Source organism: Pagrus major, chromosome 3 (genome assembly GCF_040436345.1).
Source record: "Pagrus major chromosome 3, Pma_NU_1.0".
Taxonomy (NCBI): Eukaryota; Metazoa; Chordata; class Actinopteri; order Spariformes; family Sparidae; genus Pagrus; species Pagrus major.
In genome coordinates this window covers 13,717,321-13,736,750 of record NC_133217.1, presented here as the reverse complement: position 1 = coordinate 13,736,750, position 19,430 = coordinate 13,717,321, and the positions used below count along the sequence as shown (strand labels likewise).

The 19,430-nt window shown below is 40.3% G+C and overlaps 1 protein-coding gene across 1 annotated transcript in view; it reads left to right on the top strand.

Annotated features, from left to right (window-relative positions):
- Nucleotides 1-19,430, top strand: part of csmd2 (CUB and Sushi multiple domains 2) — a 241,593-nt gene that overhangs the window by 39,766 nt on the left and 182,397 nt on the right. Inside the window, exon 3 of the mRNA XM_073463092.1 lies at nt 5,180-5,292. Coding sequence (XP_073319193.1) covers nt 5,180-5,292 — 113 coding nt within the window. The remainder of the gene's footprint in view (nt 1-5,179; nt 5,293-19,430) is intronic.

Sequence of the window (19,430 nt, the reverse complement as noted above, 5' to 3'; positions counted from 1 at the left end):
ACACACACACACTGAAGTCTAATTTAGCAATGGAAGAATATTTTCCTTTTGCCAAATCCATACAGTGTGTTTGTGTGTGTGTGTGTGTGTGTGTGTTGCAATGTCGGGCCGCTGAATCTAAGCATCGCCGTTTTTTGTGATAGGCAGTCAGTGGAGAGTTGGAGCTTACAGAGCACAACAGACGCATCAGCCTCTGGCCTTGACCACTGACAAGTTATAGCTGCACAGGGTCCCATATAGAGAGAGTACACACTCACACAAACACACATAAAAACACACACATGGTTCTTCACTCTGCACTTCATCTCCCTCCACTCCCTGTCTCTCTCTTACCACACATCATTTATTGGCTAATGTCTCCCCTCTACTCAGCCATCAAAATCTTGCTGCTGTATCTATTTTTCTTTTCTTTTTCCCCCTCCCTCCACTCGTTCTCTTCCCTCCTTCTGGGGGGAAAATCAGCTGTATCAGCACTGTGCTTACCTTCCACCCTGAGAACACACACACACACATTGACTGAGTGAATAAGATTAAAGGACGAGTGACCTGATTTAGTCTCTGTCTGTTTACAGCTGTAAACACGCATATATTTCACAAACACACACACCCTTACACGCAAATGTTCAAATGAATAAAACTGCTTGTGTGCGGTCGTGTGTGTGCGTGTGTGTGAGCATGATTCCCTGAATAGCTTCAGAGCCGTGACTCATCCTCACTCAACTCAAGCTCATGGTTGGGGTTCTTTTTTTACATTCCCACATACTGATGATGTTTCTCTCACCTCCCTGCTTTTCATATCCTGCCCTCCCTCAAGCTGCTCCTCAACGCTGCCATCTCCTCATTACAATATCTTCTCGACTTTCCCTTTGCAGTCATCTTTCTGCACATACGCTCTCAGTGTGTCGCTCTCCCTCTCTGGTACAGATGGGTAGTGGTGGGATAATTGGAAGCAGAGGTTCTTCATTGAGAAGATGCTGAGGCCAGTCAGGTGGAAAGCCCTCTTAATAGACCCCTGCTCTGTCCGTGCACACGCACTCATGCACTTATGCAAACCCTTACGCACACATACAGCATACACTGCGAAGTGTGGATGCAGCCATGCGCATATATGCCAATTCTTCTCCTCAGAGGCCCTCAGCTTTCCATGCGGTAGGATATAGCCAATGATTTTCCATAAATATGCTACTTCTTTTAACTTCTCTCTCCTTCTGTCTCACTCTCTTTCATCCTCCCTCCATCAATTTACCGCTCACTTGAGACACCTGCGCTGCAAATCCATTCTTTTTGTATTGCTCAGTTGCAATCATATCTCGCATCTCTTCTCCGATAACAGGCAATCCCCCAGCTGGCTTTTTCACAATACCGGCTGCACGCCTCGGATTGCCACAGCCCATATCACATTGCAATATTTAATCTCCCTTCGCATGTCAAGCCAGTTTCTGTGTGTTTTCTGAAGGTATCCATTTTGTTTTCTCTTAGCCTGGATGATCGCCAGATGATCGCGATTTGGAATGCGTCAAGAAATCCCTCCCAGTTTGTAGACATCCCTCACCCTCCTTCCAGCCATCATACCCTCTATCAACCTCCCCTTCCCCGCAGTGCGCCTCTGAACCAAGATGGCTGCCGTCCAACTCAATTTGCGGTCAGCGAAGGGGCTATTTGCATGAACATGTGTCCCATCGTTTAGCTGATATCCCACCGTGACAATCTCACAGAGAGGAGTGAAATCATGCATATATTAAAGTCCTCTCCCCTTTTTGGTCCAATTCATCTTTCCCACACGGGTGTTTTTTGCATTTTTTTCCCCCACCTCCAATGTGGTACTTAAGGATTAAGTGAAACACTGGGGCCTCTCCTAACTCCGGGAGATAAAAAGGGAGGGATGTAATAGATTGTAAAGAGTGGGATACACATGCAGTGAGAGAGTGCATGTGGGAACATAAAGTGAAAATTAAAGTGGCACTTGGGAGGGAAAATTTTCAGGATGAGCTAAAAGTAAGGTGAACAACACTGTCCTTTATTAGAATCTGTAAATCAGGGATCTATAGCAGGCACGCACACACAGTCACGTCCACGCAGAGATGAATCAACCAGTGGTGACTGGCAACAAATGGACAGTGGACACCTGTTTTATAATTAGCAGTGTGTATGTGAGTGCTGCCAGTATGTGGGTGGCAAGCATGTTAAATGGATCTAATAGCTGAACCTGGTAAAGCTGCTGCTGAAAGCTAGTCCTAATAAGACAAGGCTCATTACTCAAAACTATATTATTTGTTTCCGACATCATTTTAGTACATTGGTTATTAGTCAATCACCGGTTTTATTTGCCGCACTACTAATTATAGTACTTTAATAAACATCTCCAAACATGGTGATTCTGTGTGCCGTTACCTCAAATCAAGATAACTTGACAATAGCTTGAGTGGGTTATACTATTATGACAAGGATGTCAAAAAGCAGTATAATTATTTTTGGTTGATTTTTATTTTTATGATCAGTAAAGCCATTAGTGATGATATTGTCATTTAAACTAAGATTATATATGACTAAGACTAGCAATTTTAAACTTTGGTATGGTGGGACCCTCTGATAATAGAGGATAATTACAGATTTTTATTTTGAAATTGAAAACAGCACTTGTAGACTGTGGTGTCAATTAAAACAGGCACACCAAAGGAAAATCCATCCCTGATTTTAACCGATCCAGGAGGATTAATTAATCTCAAGTATTACAAACTACTGTACCAAGCTAAATCATGGTGACAGTGGCTGGAGATATCTGAAGCACCAAATAAGACCCTTGATAGCCTTTTTTTCTCTTTTTTTTTTAACTCGGCCTAGTTTCACAGACTGAAAGGACAAGCTACTCCTCAGCCGACCCTGATTCAGAGGTGGAAAACTTAAAATATTCAGGTGACATTCTTAGCTAAATGTTTAATTAGGAAGATAGCAGCTGCTGCTACAGTACCTTGCCAGCACAGTAGATATGTTTGGGGTATCACGCAGTGAAATGACGCAGTTGCAAACTGGGCTACCTAGCTTAATTTAGCTAAAAGTATAACGTGATAGAGCTCGAGAGGGAGACTGTAGTGCATGTAATCTGAATATAACGTCACACGCAGCGCCAGCAGAGTTCAGTTGAAGGTTACTGTAGGTTAATTTAGCGATTTGGCTAACTCCCGAAATTGTTTCCCTTAGCTAGCTTGGTTAATTGGCTAACAAGCTACAGCTGGTGAATACCTGCCGCAACACGCCACTGTCACCTACTGAACTGAACAACTGTACGGGAAGTTAACGCTGCTACGAAGAACAAACGCTGTTTAATTGCTATTTAAACATATATTATCGCAATGGACATAACGCTGAAGTCATAATGAAATATATATGAAGGTAAGTTTCATGCAGCATTTTGGTTGAATTGTGAGTTTGACTTTTAGCCTCATAATTTTCAGCGTCAAATCAGCCTACAGGTTTTTTTTTTTTGTCCATACAAGGTATTATAGCTTAATTTTTGACATTGCCAGGTTATCTAGAGACGATACTCAAATAATGACCACTCTTACTAAAACATGAGAAGAAGGAAGGTAAGATGTGAAGGGTATTATTTTAGGGACAATTCAACTTGATTTTTTTTTGTTAAACTGTTGTTTATAAAGCCTACTGACATTGAAACACCTATACTGTACCTGTAATTCAATCACTTTAGCATGCTATACATGGCAAAATAAATAAATAAATAAATAAAGTTTTATAAGTTTCACTTTGAGGGTGAATGACATTGAAGTTTAACACACACTTAGAACCATAAGGTGAAATAAATTATCTGTTTATTTTACAATTTGTGTCAGTAAAGACCAGACAATATCATCACTTTGTGCAACAACAGACAAGCACACAAGTACGGAATAAAAAATAGCTTAACTGCTTGAAATTACTTGAATTACATTTAATTTGCTTCTTAAATGTCTTACACAAGTTCAGTCAAGTGATATATCTATTAATCAGGATCTAGACAAGAGCTGTAGATCTTCCACACTTTTGTTTTTGTGTTCACTGTGCCTTATTACGTCCTATTAAATGTGCATGCACCTTGGCTGCAATAATTTAGGCAGTGTTTTGCCTTTGGTCTGCTGTCATGGACCTGAGGCATCTGTGCATCATGCACACCTGGGTCACTTGGCCACCACATCAAAGATCATGCATGCATATCTAACACATGTTGATACTGTGGTAGGGATTAATTAAGCATGTGTCACCATCGCCTGTGTTTAGAGGATTATATGTGATGTTTTATAAATCATGCTGTTTCAGACACATGACACTGATGAATTCAACAAAACCGCTGCGCTGCATAAAATGTTTTATCTTAAATTCATATTTATAATTAAACAAACACTGAGTTGCTCAGTTTTGTTGGATCTTAAAACGTTGCTAAGTTCCAAATAATCACTGCTGTTAAAATAGCTTTTGCAAATATTAGAAGAGATATGGTTAAGGAACAATGCTGAATTTTATTTTTTCCTAAATCAAAACTAGGATCAAATGTGCCACTCTATCTAGGTTAGGACCTCTTACTCTGAGGAGTTTGAAGTGGAAAATGGAAACATACAAAAACTTTTTATATTGCCCACATAGCCACAAGTGGATTATCAGAATTGCACTGTGACTGATGGTGAAACAAGCCTTAACATGATGTCCTACATGAAAATAAAACCGAGCACTTAAGAAACCTTGAGACATCACTGGTACAAATAAATAGCAAACATTTTCTGTTCAAGTTGAATTGCTCATCCAAAAAGTACTGGATGGTTATGAGAGATAGCTGTTGACTCAGACTCTGACAATTTTTATGTTGTTTTCTGTTCAACTGTTTGTTCATTCCCACATCCACTGCTGTGTTTCTAATTGACTGAGGACACATAACTGCAGTTACTCTGTCTTCGCTGATGGAGAGAAATCTGTTGAGCTTTACTGTCCTGTTGAGGTCTTGGCATTTTAATCATTTGTGTATGATTCAGAGCCTCGTTATACAAAAAGTTATCCTTGAATGCCTGAGGGAACAGCTGGCTTGATGGAAGTGGGCTTCATACCTGACCTTGCAACCAACTGTGCTGTTGATTGGATCTTTTTTTTTTTCTCTCATCTGACCGTTATTGTCCTTCTGTCCATTTGTTCTCAGGTTAACGGGGTTCCAGCTGCCTTCACCCATTGTGAGTACAGGCTCCAGGCTCACACTGTGGCTACTATCTGACTACGCGGTCAGCGGGCAGGGATTTAAAGCTGTCTATGAAGGTAACTAAACTTCCTTAGTTGTTTGTGATCCATAGGAAAAATGATCATGTTATATCTTTTCCTTGAGTGTAAATGATGATGCGATTCATTTAAGCTCAATGCACTTGCGCAATAAGCTACATAGGTCACTTCTGAGAATTGTGACATTTCTGTCATGCTACCCCGTAATTTTCAATATGGAGGGAACCTTCAGCCACTTATGTTTGTGTGTCATAGCTTAATGGCAAAGGCCTCAGTGCCACAGAGAAACACAATCTGTCAAATATCCTAACAAAGTGAGAAGGAGAGAATATGGTGTGTACAATAACTCAAATTATAGTACAAAAAGCAGCTGTGTACTGATCTAAATGTATCAGACAGCTTAATTTAAAGGCATTCTTTCCAGCTAGGTTATCATCTCTCCCTTCCGTGGCCAGGACCTTTATCATGGTGACATGGAATGCTTTATGACCCATGGCAAGATGATATTAATAATGGCACGCTTCAAACCCACGCAGGAGGAAAGGCAAGCTCAGGGAGGGGAAGGAAATACAAGAGAGTGACTAATTAGGCTAATTACCTGACAGGAGTTTGTCAGTCTTTTTGAGATATTGTGAGTGTGTGGATGTGGCTCGATGAAGCAACATCAAGCGACTCGGGAGGCCTATGACCACATTGCGTGACTAGATAAAACCAAAGACAAAAGAGCAAAGAGACTGTTTGTTAACTCCACTGGGAGGCAATTGGGGCGTTGTGTCTTTGTTTCTCACTAGTGGAAACAAAACTGTCAGACTTGTCTAGCTTCTGACCTTGGATGATGTAATTGTCTCTTGCTGCAAATGTTTTTTGTAGAAACTTTTATAAAACAGTGAACTATTAGTAATTTAATGGTCCACTGTGAAGGATCTGTTGGCAGAAATGGAATATAATTACATTTATGTTTTCATTAGTGTATAATATAAAGATTTTTTTGTGTTTTTGTTACCTTAGAAGGAGCCTGTTATATCTACAGAGGAAACAAGTCCTCTTCAATGAAGTCCGCCATGTTGCACTGCCATGTGTCTACAGTAGCTCAAACTGGACAGACTAAACACTGGCTCTAGAGAGGACCTTACATGTATTTAGCGGCCCCCGTATGGGAGGGTAAGACAAGGGGTGTTCACTTGCAACCACACAGCTTGATAACGACAATATCAGGATCAGCCCCAGTCGGACTTTACTTGAGTTACTGCTTCTCCTCCGTTTTTCTGTTCAGTCCATGGCACACACATACACCATAAAGCTAAGTGAGTAATGTAAAATAATGTAAATCTTAAATCTTTGGTCCCAGGGAGACTGGTATAGGCATATCAAGCCTGTTCACCACCAGGGTATATAAGTGCAAAGCCATAATTACCTGTCACCCACCTCACATGACACTGGAGAGACCAACTGCAATGACCCGTGCCACATGGGAAGAGAGAGAGGCCCTGCTGACACGTGGTGCTGCCCTCTGGGTTAGAGTGAATGTTAATTGGAGAGTGAGAAATACAGGAGATATGCGAAGCACAGCATCAGCTCACTGTAACTAAGTGGATGTAAGACCACCCACAGTTGGCCTTTATAGCACATGATTTACACACATGAATCTTTGCATTATGTTCTGTATTCCTCACATGACGTGATACTGCATCCTTTTTCTGCTTCTTTTAATTCTATTCTGCTCTGCCTTTGAAGCTCTTTGGCAATTTCCTCATGGCAAACATGGGTTTTTCTCTGTACCACTGAAATCTCACTGGGGCTGCCTGGCACAAAGGCCAAAGATAATGAACCTCCATCCTGTGGTTAGACCTGTTTTATCTGGTTACTGATTCTAATTAGCAGAAAGGTTTAAAATTGGCTGGATGGTAAGAGCAGCCCAGGTAAATAAACAATGAAATACATTCTGTGTGTATTCCATGCTGGCCAAAACTAAATTCGTTTTTCAAAGAAATATTCCACAAGAGCCATTTTCTGCCATATTTTAATGTCTGAAACATTTAACATTTAGAGATTAAAGGAGATTTAAAGTTTTGATTTAAACTTTGCCCAGTTAATTTCCACAATAGAGCTTTATTCTCCTTTGTATTATTTGGCAGGCTTGTACTTGCTGTCAGGCAGGAGTAAAAATGAAGTTTCAAATAACTTTTCTGCTATTGAACTACCCAGGAAGCTGTGAAACACCAAGAAGATGTCACAGAAGCGGCTTTGTGCTGCTTTGTATGAAGTCAGCTTGACCAGAAGCCACTGGCATAAAGCCACTGTTATGCTTTGATTTGATTAGTTCATAGTCAGAAATAGTGCACACTGGTCAGCAGGAAACAAGTTTGAGAGCAGGCAGTGACCAAAGATTATACATAATGATCTCACTGTTTCATCTTTTAGGAAGTTGCCAGTATCTGGTGGCTGTCAGCTAGTAGTTTTATAATGTTTTCAACTAACGTGTTGTCTTGTATATACCCCTTCAGTCATTTCTCACAGAGAGTTTTCCATGTGGCTTGAGCTCTGCTTGTCAGATGACCATTTTCTCTTTTGTTTTTCTCTGTCTACACAATTGTTATTCAAAGCAGCCTGTTACTCTTCATTCGAACCAAATATACTCACAGACAAAATAGGATCATAACCAGTCTCGTTTTGTCTTCTCTTACTGCACAATTCGCCTTTTTTCATAGAAGTAAAATTTGATGGACAACCACAAGACTTTTTGCATAATGGAATTCTACAGATAGCACAGCGTATTATTGCGTGTCTATGGCTCAGTCTAAGAATAGCTACACTCCTTAATGGACCAAGTTATACCGTAACCAACCTGTCAAATGACGTGTTGACATGTGTTTTCCATATTAATGCTATTTGGTAGCACATCAGGGTTTGTTCCTTTTGCCCCACACAAAGCAGTGCAGGTTGAGCGTGTTATGTGTACCTCAGGGAAAGTACATTTTAAACTTGAAGGTAAAGAATGCCAGCTGTGTGTAGGTGGGTATTAACCAGACTGCAGCTTGCTTGTGTCACAGCTGTGATGCAGCTGTCTCATGTCTCTGCCATGGTTCAAAAGTGTGTCTGAAGTGAGCGGCCAGATGTTTAGCTTTGCTTATTTTTACACTGGAATCATTGGCTTTCATCTTTTCTATAAGCAAATGTGTAATGCATGTAATTTAGTTGTTTGTGTGTTTGTGTGTGTGTGTGTGTGTGTGTGTGTGTGTGTGTGTGAGTGTGAATGAATATGGACAGAATCACAGTCACTTCCGTTTAGACAACTGGCGGTTGACTTGCACAGCGGAGATATGTGATATCAACAAACTTGTTAATTTCTGTTGTCACTTCAGGTGTAACAGTGATCTGACCCATCTGATGTTTCTGCTATGCTTGTTTTATGTTCTATGATGCTTTGCTAGCATCTTTGATATCTCACCAATGGTCGGACTACTGCTAGTTGTGGGTAAACTCAAGTTATTGTCTTTAGTCTGTGGCCCGACAAGTAAATTAGGTGTCCATCCTAATTAATGAAAGGGTTAAGATATTAAAGTATGAAACATGCACTTTAGTTGACTGAAATATCTACACTTTGAAATGACATCATTAAAAAGCAAACTAAATTGTATGTAAGCCAGTACACAGACTATGAATTTCATGTCTCTCTTTCTCGATAGTTGTTATTTTTTAACGCAGTTTGTTACGCTTCATTTGAGACAAATACTGTGAAGCAGACTTGACTCGTAACCAGTCTGTTTTGTCTTCTCTTATTGCAGAAGTCGCCCTTTTTTATATAATTAAAATGGAGTTTATTGAAGAAATTGAGCAGTTTCTCCACTTTTCTTAATCGTCTACTCCTCGAGAAAACATCTGCAATTATGTGGTTTGTGGTTTGAAATTTAGGCTATTATAGTTAAGACAAAAAAATGTTGGAATTAAGCTTGCTCCGTTTGTTTTATGCTTTAAATCTTGCAGAGTGGACAGGAAACCACTGTCCTATCTTTAGCTGTTGTTATACTTGCTCATTCCATATGACCTACTGTCTAGCCAAAAGATGACAGCTGTTGTTCTTGGCTTTGTAGTAATAGAGTGGTTGCACTGTTACACACTGGGAGGGGATCAATGTACCTCCGATTATGGTTTTGTGCATGTATGTCTGTGTGCCCTACTATCTGTCTGAGTAGATGCCACTGAGTATGTGTGTGAGGCTTTTACTCACTTGCTGCCATTTTCTCAAATGGGATAAATGTCTTTTTTTTTCTTGGCTTGATTGGCTTTTCTCAGCACAGCTTTTGGCAGTAAAGCCTCAGTATTCTACAGGCTCCTTTTTATTAGGACTGTGCTTACTGTCCACCATTTTGGTGTCAGCCCATCTCGTCTATATTAGATATCTGTTCTGTTTCAGCCCACACTGCAATAAGCCTAAGTGCTGCACAGTCCATCTCCCCAACACACTGCGTAATGGCCGAGACCACTCTGGAATCTCTCCCCTCTCATCACCATGGCAACCACCAGACTCCTTTTTTCTGTCTTATTCTATTCGCTCTCTTCTCCATCTCTTTGCAAACTCTTTATTCATGTATAATCTGTCACTATAGAGAAGGAGCTAACGGAGGCAAAGGGAATTAGGAACGTTTCTGAGCTTCTGAACTATCTACTGGGAATAGAAGAGAACTCTTATCTGTTCATGTCTTACTGCGTTCCTTGCGCTCCACCATTGCCCGTTTTCTCTCCATCTTTTCTCTTGCCTTACTTAGTCCTCCTTTGCCCTTTTCTCTGCTCTACGTCAGATCGCAACCTCCGCGGCTCTTGTTTTGTTGCCTCCCCCCTAATGTTATCACTCATTCTCTGTCTCTCTTTTGAATATTAAAGTACCGTGATGATTATTCAGTCATGTGTCGCCAAGTTTCTCTTCCGTCTGTGTCTTAGTTGCATATTCAATGTGCCTCCCAACTGGGTCAGCTGAAGAAAAAAACACAGCCAGCTCTGCCGCACGACTCAAGCTGTCTGCCTCCTCAGCATTAAGTCACTGCAGGTGTCTGAAATAGGAAGAAAAAGACATACACGCAATACTTCATGAAGTAATATGTATACTTTTTTTTTCAACCAGTCTTAGGGGTCTAGGGTTAGGAGTCTAAGGTTAATTATAAATGCATTTAAACAATGTAGTTGGTTCCATGTTGGTATTAACAAGAGGGGGTTTCAAGTAGGGAAATCAGAGTAAAATGTGAATCAGTCAGTTAGTGGAAATAAGAGGTTTAACAGTGAGTCACAATAAGCAATCTTTTTTTTCTGAAAGTGAGTAAAGGAGCAGTCTCTCCAGTCACACAGCCTTCTCCCGCGTCCATCAGATCTGATCTACAATAGTGTCTCTATCTGCTCCCTACCCCCTTTCTCTCCCTCTTTCCTATTAGCATGAGAGAGAGGAAGGTGTGGGGCAAGTAGATGAGGGTGATGAGAAAGCAGTGGAGCATGAGTGAGTCTAGTGCCTAATTGAAAAATGAGGCTCTTCCCCTTAAGTCAGGGAGTGGGCCAAATGAAGGTGTGATGACAGAGGTGAAAGAAGAGTAGAAACCTGGATCAGATCCTACAGCTTTAATGTTCTATTTTCCCTCCACAGGGGCTATTACACATTTCACTCAAGGATGCATTATGGCCCTGTTTGTGTGTTTGTGTCTGTAATTTAAAGGGAGGGCTTGAGGGGCTTTTATAACCTGCTGAGCACCTAAGAGATACTCAGATGTTGATGCTGCTAGCTCTGATAAAATTGTCTTTGATTAGGACAGATGCACAAAAGTAATTGTTTGCCAAATAGCAATTTACATTGATTGTTTGAATCATTTTGATTACATATTCAGCATCATTCAGCAGCAATATTATAGTCCTGTCCTCTCTCTATTGATGTTATACTGCTCTCTCACAATATTAGCAAAGCAGTCCACTTTTATGATCAAATGTGACCAGTAGCCTTAGGCATAAAATCATCATCACTGTGTAAGAAGAAAACAAACAACAAAAAGAACATTTAACACAAGTTTCTATAAGACACAAAGGATATCATGCCAACTGCGAATGATTCTCTTATTGTTTTAGTTGTGTGCATCCCTATTTGCTTTTAAGAAACAATATAGTCATTCTTCATATAGTCTACATTGATGCATTGCCCTGTTATCCCATGTACATCTCCGAGCTGAAATGGAGCTCTTGTTCAGTTAGTAAGCACTAGTTTAATGTGAGATTGGTGCTTCTAGAGGTTTAGCACACATATGGAGGTTGTTATGTTGTTTTTGTTGTTGTTATGGCAACAATCACAGGTTCAGCTGATATGCAGCTTCACTGAAAATAAAGTTACTCTTAACGTAGATGAAACAAGGAAACACTGATAATGAGGTTATGTAATGTTATAATTGCAGGTTTGTACTGAGAATATTAATCTCAGGTTTTCATGTATATTTTTAATTTGCTATACAGAGAGGTTTTACTACAAGTATTCCACTGTCTTCTCGTTGGATTAATGGGACAAGTGAGGAATTAATGGGCTACTGCATTACTACTAATAAACACTGTAATCAATAAACTTTTCTGCTAACTAAAGAAAAGATTGAATACATTTGATCCTTATACAGTTCCTCAGCGAAACCATGTTTCAACTCAAAGATTCATCCTAAATTTGATACAAGGAGACATCTAGTGACAATCAAGTGATAGGACACAGTTATTGGGTTTCAGCTAAAGGCACTGAGGCTTTTGGGAACTTGACGATTAAGTTTAAAAGATCATGTGACTTCTTTGCACAACATGTTGCCAGTCTAAACTTAACTTATACTCATAACAGAGTGAATGACAAAAGCAGTAGATCTCTTCAGTTTAACTTGAATACCTCACGAGAGCACACTGATGTTGTGTGGAATGGTTTTAGTGGAGAATAATTGACCTTAGGCTTATATTGAAACGTGTAACTTTAAATCATTTGCAGGTAACTTAAACATTGTTTCATTACTTTTTAGTACTGGCATTTATATAGACCTGTGATTCTATGCTACAAAACATATACCCTGTAACTGCTGTTGTAGTTTTCCTCAGTACGGTACAGTATTCATGGTAAATAAATCGCTTGAATATGTTGGTTGAGATTGCTCTGGCAGAAGGTCAGGGACCTGAGAAGGCCACGGTCTTTTTAAATGCCAACATGGTATCAGGCTGCTGGCAGCCGCATTAGGCATGGACTTTGTTAAAATGCACAACTAATTCTGTGGAGTAGATACTGTGGAATACCGTATATATTATTATAATACAGTAAATATGTTCAGAAGTCATCGCAGACAAGCAAAATTCTTTTTCAGCCCAAACACTGCTGTCTGCTGACACTGTAGCTCTTTCCGGTTTAAGCAGGTTATGAATGGACTTGTACACTAGTTTGTTTGTGTGTGTGTGTGTGTGTGTGTGTGTGTGTGTGTGTGTGTGTGTGTGTGTGTGTGTGTGTGTGTGTGCATGTGCATGTGCGTGCATACATGTTTGCATGCACATATGCACTGCAGTCTTTCCTTAGCTATGAAAACAAAGTGGTTGATGCCACTATATCTGCATGCTAATCAGTTTTTTTTCTCTTCCTCTTTGTCTCTATAAACTGAAGTTTTATTTTTTATTTCCATTGAGTCTTAATGATGTTGGAACTGAAGAAACAGTGATTAGAATATAGACACATGGGAATAAAAAAAAATACTTCTATTTATTTACTATTTATTCGTTTGTCCATGCACAAGGGGGATGCACAAGTCAGTCTTGGTACTGTTGACCACAGTGGGAATTCATATCAATAATGATGGCTCTCTTCCATTAACTGTAGTGCTAATGACCATGACCACACAATACATACCTGGGCACTGTCATTGGAACACATTTATGTAATTCAGCCATTATTTTTGTTACTAGTTCCTCCCAGAGAAATGTCTGTTACAGTGAGTAGGTGTTGTTTCACAAGCTAGGTCACTTGCTTCTGTGTCTTTGCTGTCTGTATTGAATGGAAATAAACCTCTAAGAAGAAGGCTTATTTGTTTCAGCATGAAGTGAAAGCCAATCAATGGAATCTTGAGTGAAAATAAAAATCTGACAGAAATGAATCTGCCCAGCTGACGAGTTCAGCAAGAGGTGCAAATATCGAATGGCATGAATGAGTATTGGTCATCAAGTCCCCAAATGTCCTGTATTATTTTCAGATCAATCTGTCACTGCAGTTGCCATAGCAGCGCCAAAGCCTTTTGTAAAATGGGTTATAAATGTCAACCGTGTAAGTTCTGATCGAGCCATGAACATAAACCTACTGTAAGAGATTAGGGCCATGTAGATGCCTCCAGACTTGGCCACAGTCCATTTTTTTGTGTGTGTTTGCAGGCATATAAAAAGATTCAGTTTTTGTTTATTGATGTCTGTTCTCCCACAAGTAGTGACTCACTGCTGTTATTTCCATGAAAGCATATGTGTTAAATCCACACCTCGACTTTCTGCAAACAAGACTGATATGGCTGTTTTCCTGTGTGCATTTTCATGTCCACTGTGACTAACCAGGTCCAGAACCTCTTGATCCTCTATTTGTCTGCTTAAAACAAGGCACAATTCAGGCCTTTTGAAGTATTTTCATCAAATCCCTATACAGTGTTTCAGAGAATTAATTCGACAGTGCAACCTCGCAAGCCTTCTATTAAGCCTTCTAACAAAACTGCAATTTCTTCCATAAGCATATTTAAACCTGACGCCTGTAGTGTTTATTTTTCTGAGGCCATGCTGCCTGTTGTTATGGTTATCTATAAAACACCAGCTTAAGTAAAACTTCTGAAATTGAAATGTTGCTGCAGTTGCTGTAATTGATCGAAAGTGCATCACAGTTTTACAGAAAAACAAAGAAAATTTATTCATTTTCTGACACAATAGCCTCAAAAACCCTGATGATTTTGGCGGGACTGTTAATTACACACCTGCCCTCAAACAGCAGAATGCCTTTGTAATTTTGTCACCGAGCGTGCAGGTCCAATGTAGTTGCTGCATTAATCAAAACCTGCTCCTAGCAACAATTGGTTCCTTTATGTTTATTGGATGTGTTAGATCACGTGGTTCAGCTTTTGCTCTGTTGAGAATTTCACAGTGACAGGCAGATATACTGTAAATGGAAGAAGCCAGGAACAAGTGCTTCCTATTAGAATGGGGTTCAAGAGCCTGAACTTAGCAAATGTTAAATGGAAGCCAAGCTACCACAGCTGTAATTTTACTGAATGTATTTACTAATTTTCTTGTAAAATGTGGGCTGTCTGGCACGTCCGGGTAAGCAGAGCTTCCACTCTGGCAGATTGTAGCTGTTATTAGTGTCTGGCATGGGAATCGGCCGCCAGCGTGTCTGACCGTTAAATGCTTCTGACACCTAATTAATGGATGATTGTTGTGTGGCAGTTCTCCGTCAGCCTAATGAAGACTGTTTCGGCTCATACCCATAGACACACTTTGTCTGGCATGCACACTGACTTTCACAAACACACACTCTGAATCAATACTCCAATGCACCAGAAACATTCAGGCAACTCCTAATAGTTGTTGATGAATTTTGTGCAGCTTACCCATAGTGCATTTGTATTTTAGGCCTGTTTTTCATCTTTACAATTAAATCATTTAATTGCTTTTTATTTGCATAATTTAGGATCATTATTTGCAAAAGAATCTTTTCTGACTATTTCTCTGTATCTCTTATTCTAGAGACACTGTGACAACTGAACAAAGCAAATAATTCCTGCAGTTGTCAGAATGATGAGTGAAGCAAACGCCAGCTCCTTAGACCCAGTTAGATTATAATTATGATTTATATTGTCCTTATCTTAAAATGACTCGGTTAGAGAGTGATGTTGTTGTTGAATTCCTTCCAGCCGTCTCTTTGCCTACTTCACATTATGTTCATATTTGATACCAAATCCCACATCTAATCCTTTTTGGGATTATTTTTTCATATTTTCTTTATTCTTTTTTCTCTTTTTATAGAACTGACATGAGCTAAGAGAGCTCTTGACAGTTCCCATTGCCCCACAAGTCATTGCTAGGCGTCTGCTCTGCACAGCACTGCAACACACTCATTTTTTTGGGTCTCCACCCTCATTCCTTCTTGCCCTCTATTTGTTTTCTGGGTGAATGGGCGGCAAGACAGGGTCTAGTCTGTGGTCAGGACAAGTTGTTGTTTTGCTCTCCAGATAAGAGATGGAAAACAACACTCCCACACTATAGCTGCACACAGACGCACGGACACGTCTGCACAGAAGACATTTAAGCGCACCCATTCACACAAGTGGACACAGGAGTGCACACTCAAACATAGCATGATGCAGCTGCTGAGCAGTGGAGCATGTACAGAAAGGTCATCCATCCCTGTGAACCCGTGGCTTTGGGGGAGTTTGTTTGCAATGCTTCAGAGCAGCCAAAGAAGTGTGTGCATACGTCCATCCATTCCACCAGTTCTCTGTAACTGCCTGTGTGGGCAGCTACACAAGTATTTCTTGCTAGGGATGACCCCATTTACTTAAGTAAATGTGTACTTATTGACAATACCATGATCATTTAGAGAAAGAAAATCCAACCATCTGCTTATTTTGCAGATAGTTTTAGTTGATTTGGTAAAGCTCAGTTACTCACTGGCTTGAAAATGAAGGGTGATTGCATGGCATAAGCTGTGTATATTGTAGGGATAGACTGATTCTCAGAGCTGATTATTTCTAAAGTGTTTTGTTTAGGATTGGTTTGTTTGCGAATAAAATAAAATAATTTAAAAATGCTCTAGTTGATTCTTGGTTCAGCCATCTCTCTTTGAATGAGACCACAAATTAGTGACTACAGACAATGTCCCACTTACAGCATTAATTGGTTACATGTCACGAGTAATAGCCCATCACCACTGAATAATCTGTATCTTCAAAATAACTTAAGTTATATAAATAAATGTAGTAGAGTAAAATGTACAAGTACTTCAAATGTATATTCATTCCAAATATTGGTTATAGGTCTCCTTAGGTCATAATTTAGCAACCAGAACCCAAATGCAGACACAAACACAGAGAATGATGCAGCAAAAAGCTTCATTTAGGCCCTGGGAATGGAGGTGAAAAGCCTTGCAGAGCCGGTGAAGTGCAGAGAAACACAGGGAAAACCCTGGGGCATGGCTGAGACACTTCACCAAGAATCGGTATAGGTGTAGGTGTCTGCCCTGAAAAATAACATATCAGTCATCCCTATTATATAAAAGAGTTTTTTTACTCTACTTTATGAGCAGTTCTTGTGTCAGACATCTGCAGTCAGAATACAAAACTGAGTATAATGTACAAAACAGGGATCAACATTTATGCATAGCCACCAATGTACTTCATGCTTTATTCATAGTGTTTATATAGGCTACTTTACAGGTCCACTTAACTATGTGGATTCATCATCTAGGAATAACATTTGAGCACTGTCATTTTGACAATTGCCTGTTCAGCTCTCCATATTCATGCTGTTTACCACCTACTCACTTTTTTCTGATTGTATTTTTTGTATTAGTTGTATAAATTTGAATCTCTTTGAATAACTAGAGACATAAAAAAATAAATAAAGGAGTCACAGAATGGAAAACAATCACCATACTCGATAGAAAAGACAAGCAAATAAATATCAAACATGAAAAAGTAGCTCAACACTTTAGTCAATAATCAACATTAAAACCAATGATTAATGAAAACAAGTGAGCTCATTCAAAGGAGACATTCCTACCGGTGTTTCTCTCACAGTTTGAGTGTGGAAAAACATGCAGGCCCTCTGGAAATGTGACCCTGTGGTATGAGGATGTTTGACCAAGTGCCTGAAGCAAGCAGCGTGTGTGTGTAGTTGCGTGCGTGTCGTGCGTGTGTGAGAGTGCATACGAGTGTGACTTTGCACACACTCTGAACACATGTCCATGGATCGCAGCAGAGGAAGCCTGTCCCACTGTGGGGAAGCAACTGAGGTGTGAGCAGTGTGACAATGGCACAAAGTGACAGACAGACTGAGGCAAATACTAGGGCAGTGGGTGGGATGTGTTGACAGTATTGTGTGCATGTCTGTGTGTACGAGCGTACATGGTTGTGTACATTTCTATACTGCACATACTCTACATACAAGGTTGTCTGTTGTGCAGTCAGGAAGAGTGAACATTGAGGTGTTTCTCCCATGGCTCTTATTTTGGCTCCTGAGAAAGGCCTTCGCTGTTCCCTGCTGTTTCCACACTGACAGACTACATACTGACAGGGCCTACCCTCACTGCATCCTAACAAACAGAGAGGGAGATTGTGAGGAAGACAAGAGGGGAGACTCAGGAAGAGAGACATCTACTAGTGGAGAGGGGTTAGCCACAGAAAGAACTGAGAGGGAGAGTGTATGGAAATGGAGAAGAGGAAATATAGGAATAGAAAAATCGAAAGAAAAAGAGATGATTGAAGTGTGAGAGAAATAAAGACAGTGATGACTCACAACTGTGAGGTAATGGATGGAGCTATGAGAGTCTTCTTGCTCCACCCTGTTGTAGATTCTTCTTTGCGAAAAACAGGTCAGATGAACACAAGGAATGCCACACGGCCCATTTGCTGCACAGTTACTCATGCACAGTGCTCACCCCTCTCCACAGCCATGCATTTTTTAGTCTGTGAGCTCATCTCCCCAAAAAGCACCAGGAACCTGAACTGCTCTCACATCTGCTCTCACATCCTCTGACATAGCTCTTTGTTATTGGGTTTTGACTGCATGAAATGTCACCCGGAACACGTCGTCCCCTTCACCTGTTGTTCTTTTTTTTTTTTTTTGACTTTTCCAAAAGGTTGCTAGTGTTGTTATTCCTCCACTGTTTATATGTGGTATCAGTCTGGCACACTAATTCTGCCACTTTATGAAAGTGTGTAATTAAGCACCTCGGTCAGCTTCTTGTAAATGTCATCAGTTCAGCTCTCTGGATCGTAGACTTTCATGTAATTAATTCCAGCCCCATCAGTCAACTTGCTGGAAGTAAGGGTGATAGTTCATCTTTTGGGCTGATAAATCCAGTGGTATATACAATGTGAACAGTAACTTCAATAACAATAAGTGAGTGAACTCTTTAATGAAATGTTTTTTCAACTTGTAGAGCCTTGGATGTGGTGTTGGATTGAATCTAGGGATGTAACGGTTACCGGTGTCACAGTAAACCACGGTAAAATTCCCGACGGTGAAGGTTACCGTTTAAGTTTTAATTACCATGGTAACCGACGCGGTCGATAACCACGGTGTGGGAAAAACTCGCGAGATACTTTATCCAAGTCTCCCTACGCAGGCGCAGCGTGCAACGTGCGCTTGTTATGTAGTGAAGAAGACATGGCGGAGGGAGGACGTGATAGTAGCGACCCTCAAGGCATTTTTCCGCCTTCAAAGAGAACCAAATCTGAAGTCTGGGCATATTTTGGTTATTATGAGAATGCTCAGGGACAGCTGGTCGAGGATGGCAGCCCTATCTGCAGGAGCTGCAAGAAGAAAGTTGTTGCGAGGGGCGGCAACACATCCAATTTACTTACTCATTTGCGCGACCATCACCCTCAACTGTTCAGTGAATGCAAGGTAAATTAACCTTAAGCTCAGGTGAATGATGTGTGTATGTTGAGTTTTCTCTGTCTAATTTGCTGTCACTAATGTAAACTGACTAGATAGTGGTATAACTGAACGAAGTTGATCCGTGTTTTTGCACGTTATCTGAACTGCTTATTAATTGTAGATTTCACTTTTTAAAGTCGACCTAATAATTCCCCAGATATTGATGCAGAGCTGCAGTGAGGAGGATTTGAGACAAACGCGTACTGGGTGGACTGAGTTAGTGAATGCAAACTGACTGAGATGACTGACTTTCATCTCAGCTCCGTTCACCGGAGCAGCGTCCACCTGTGGCTCAGCAGCCATTTGACCAATCAAATTGACCGAGTCCATTGACAACAGACGAGCAAGCGGACAAAGAGACAGACAGCCAATATATATAAGTAAATATATAATACTTGTGGATTATTTGTAGAATAGACTATATATATAGAATAATCTAAAATGGCGAATATAACAAGTGTCTAGATAGAGATAAGAGCCAAAATAGAGCGTTCATAATTAATTTAACAATA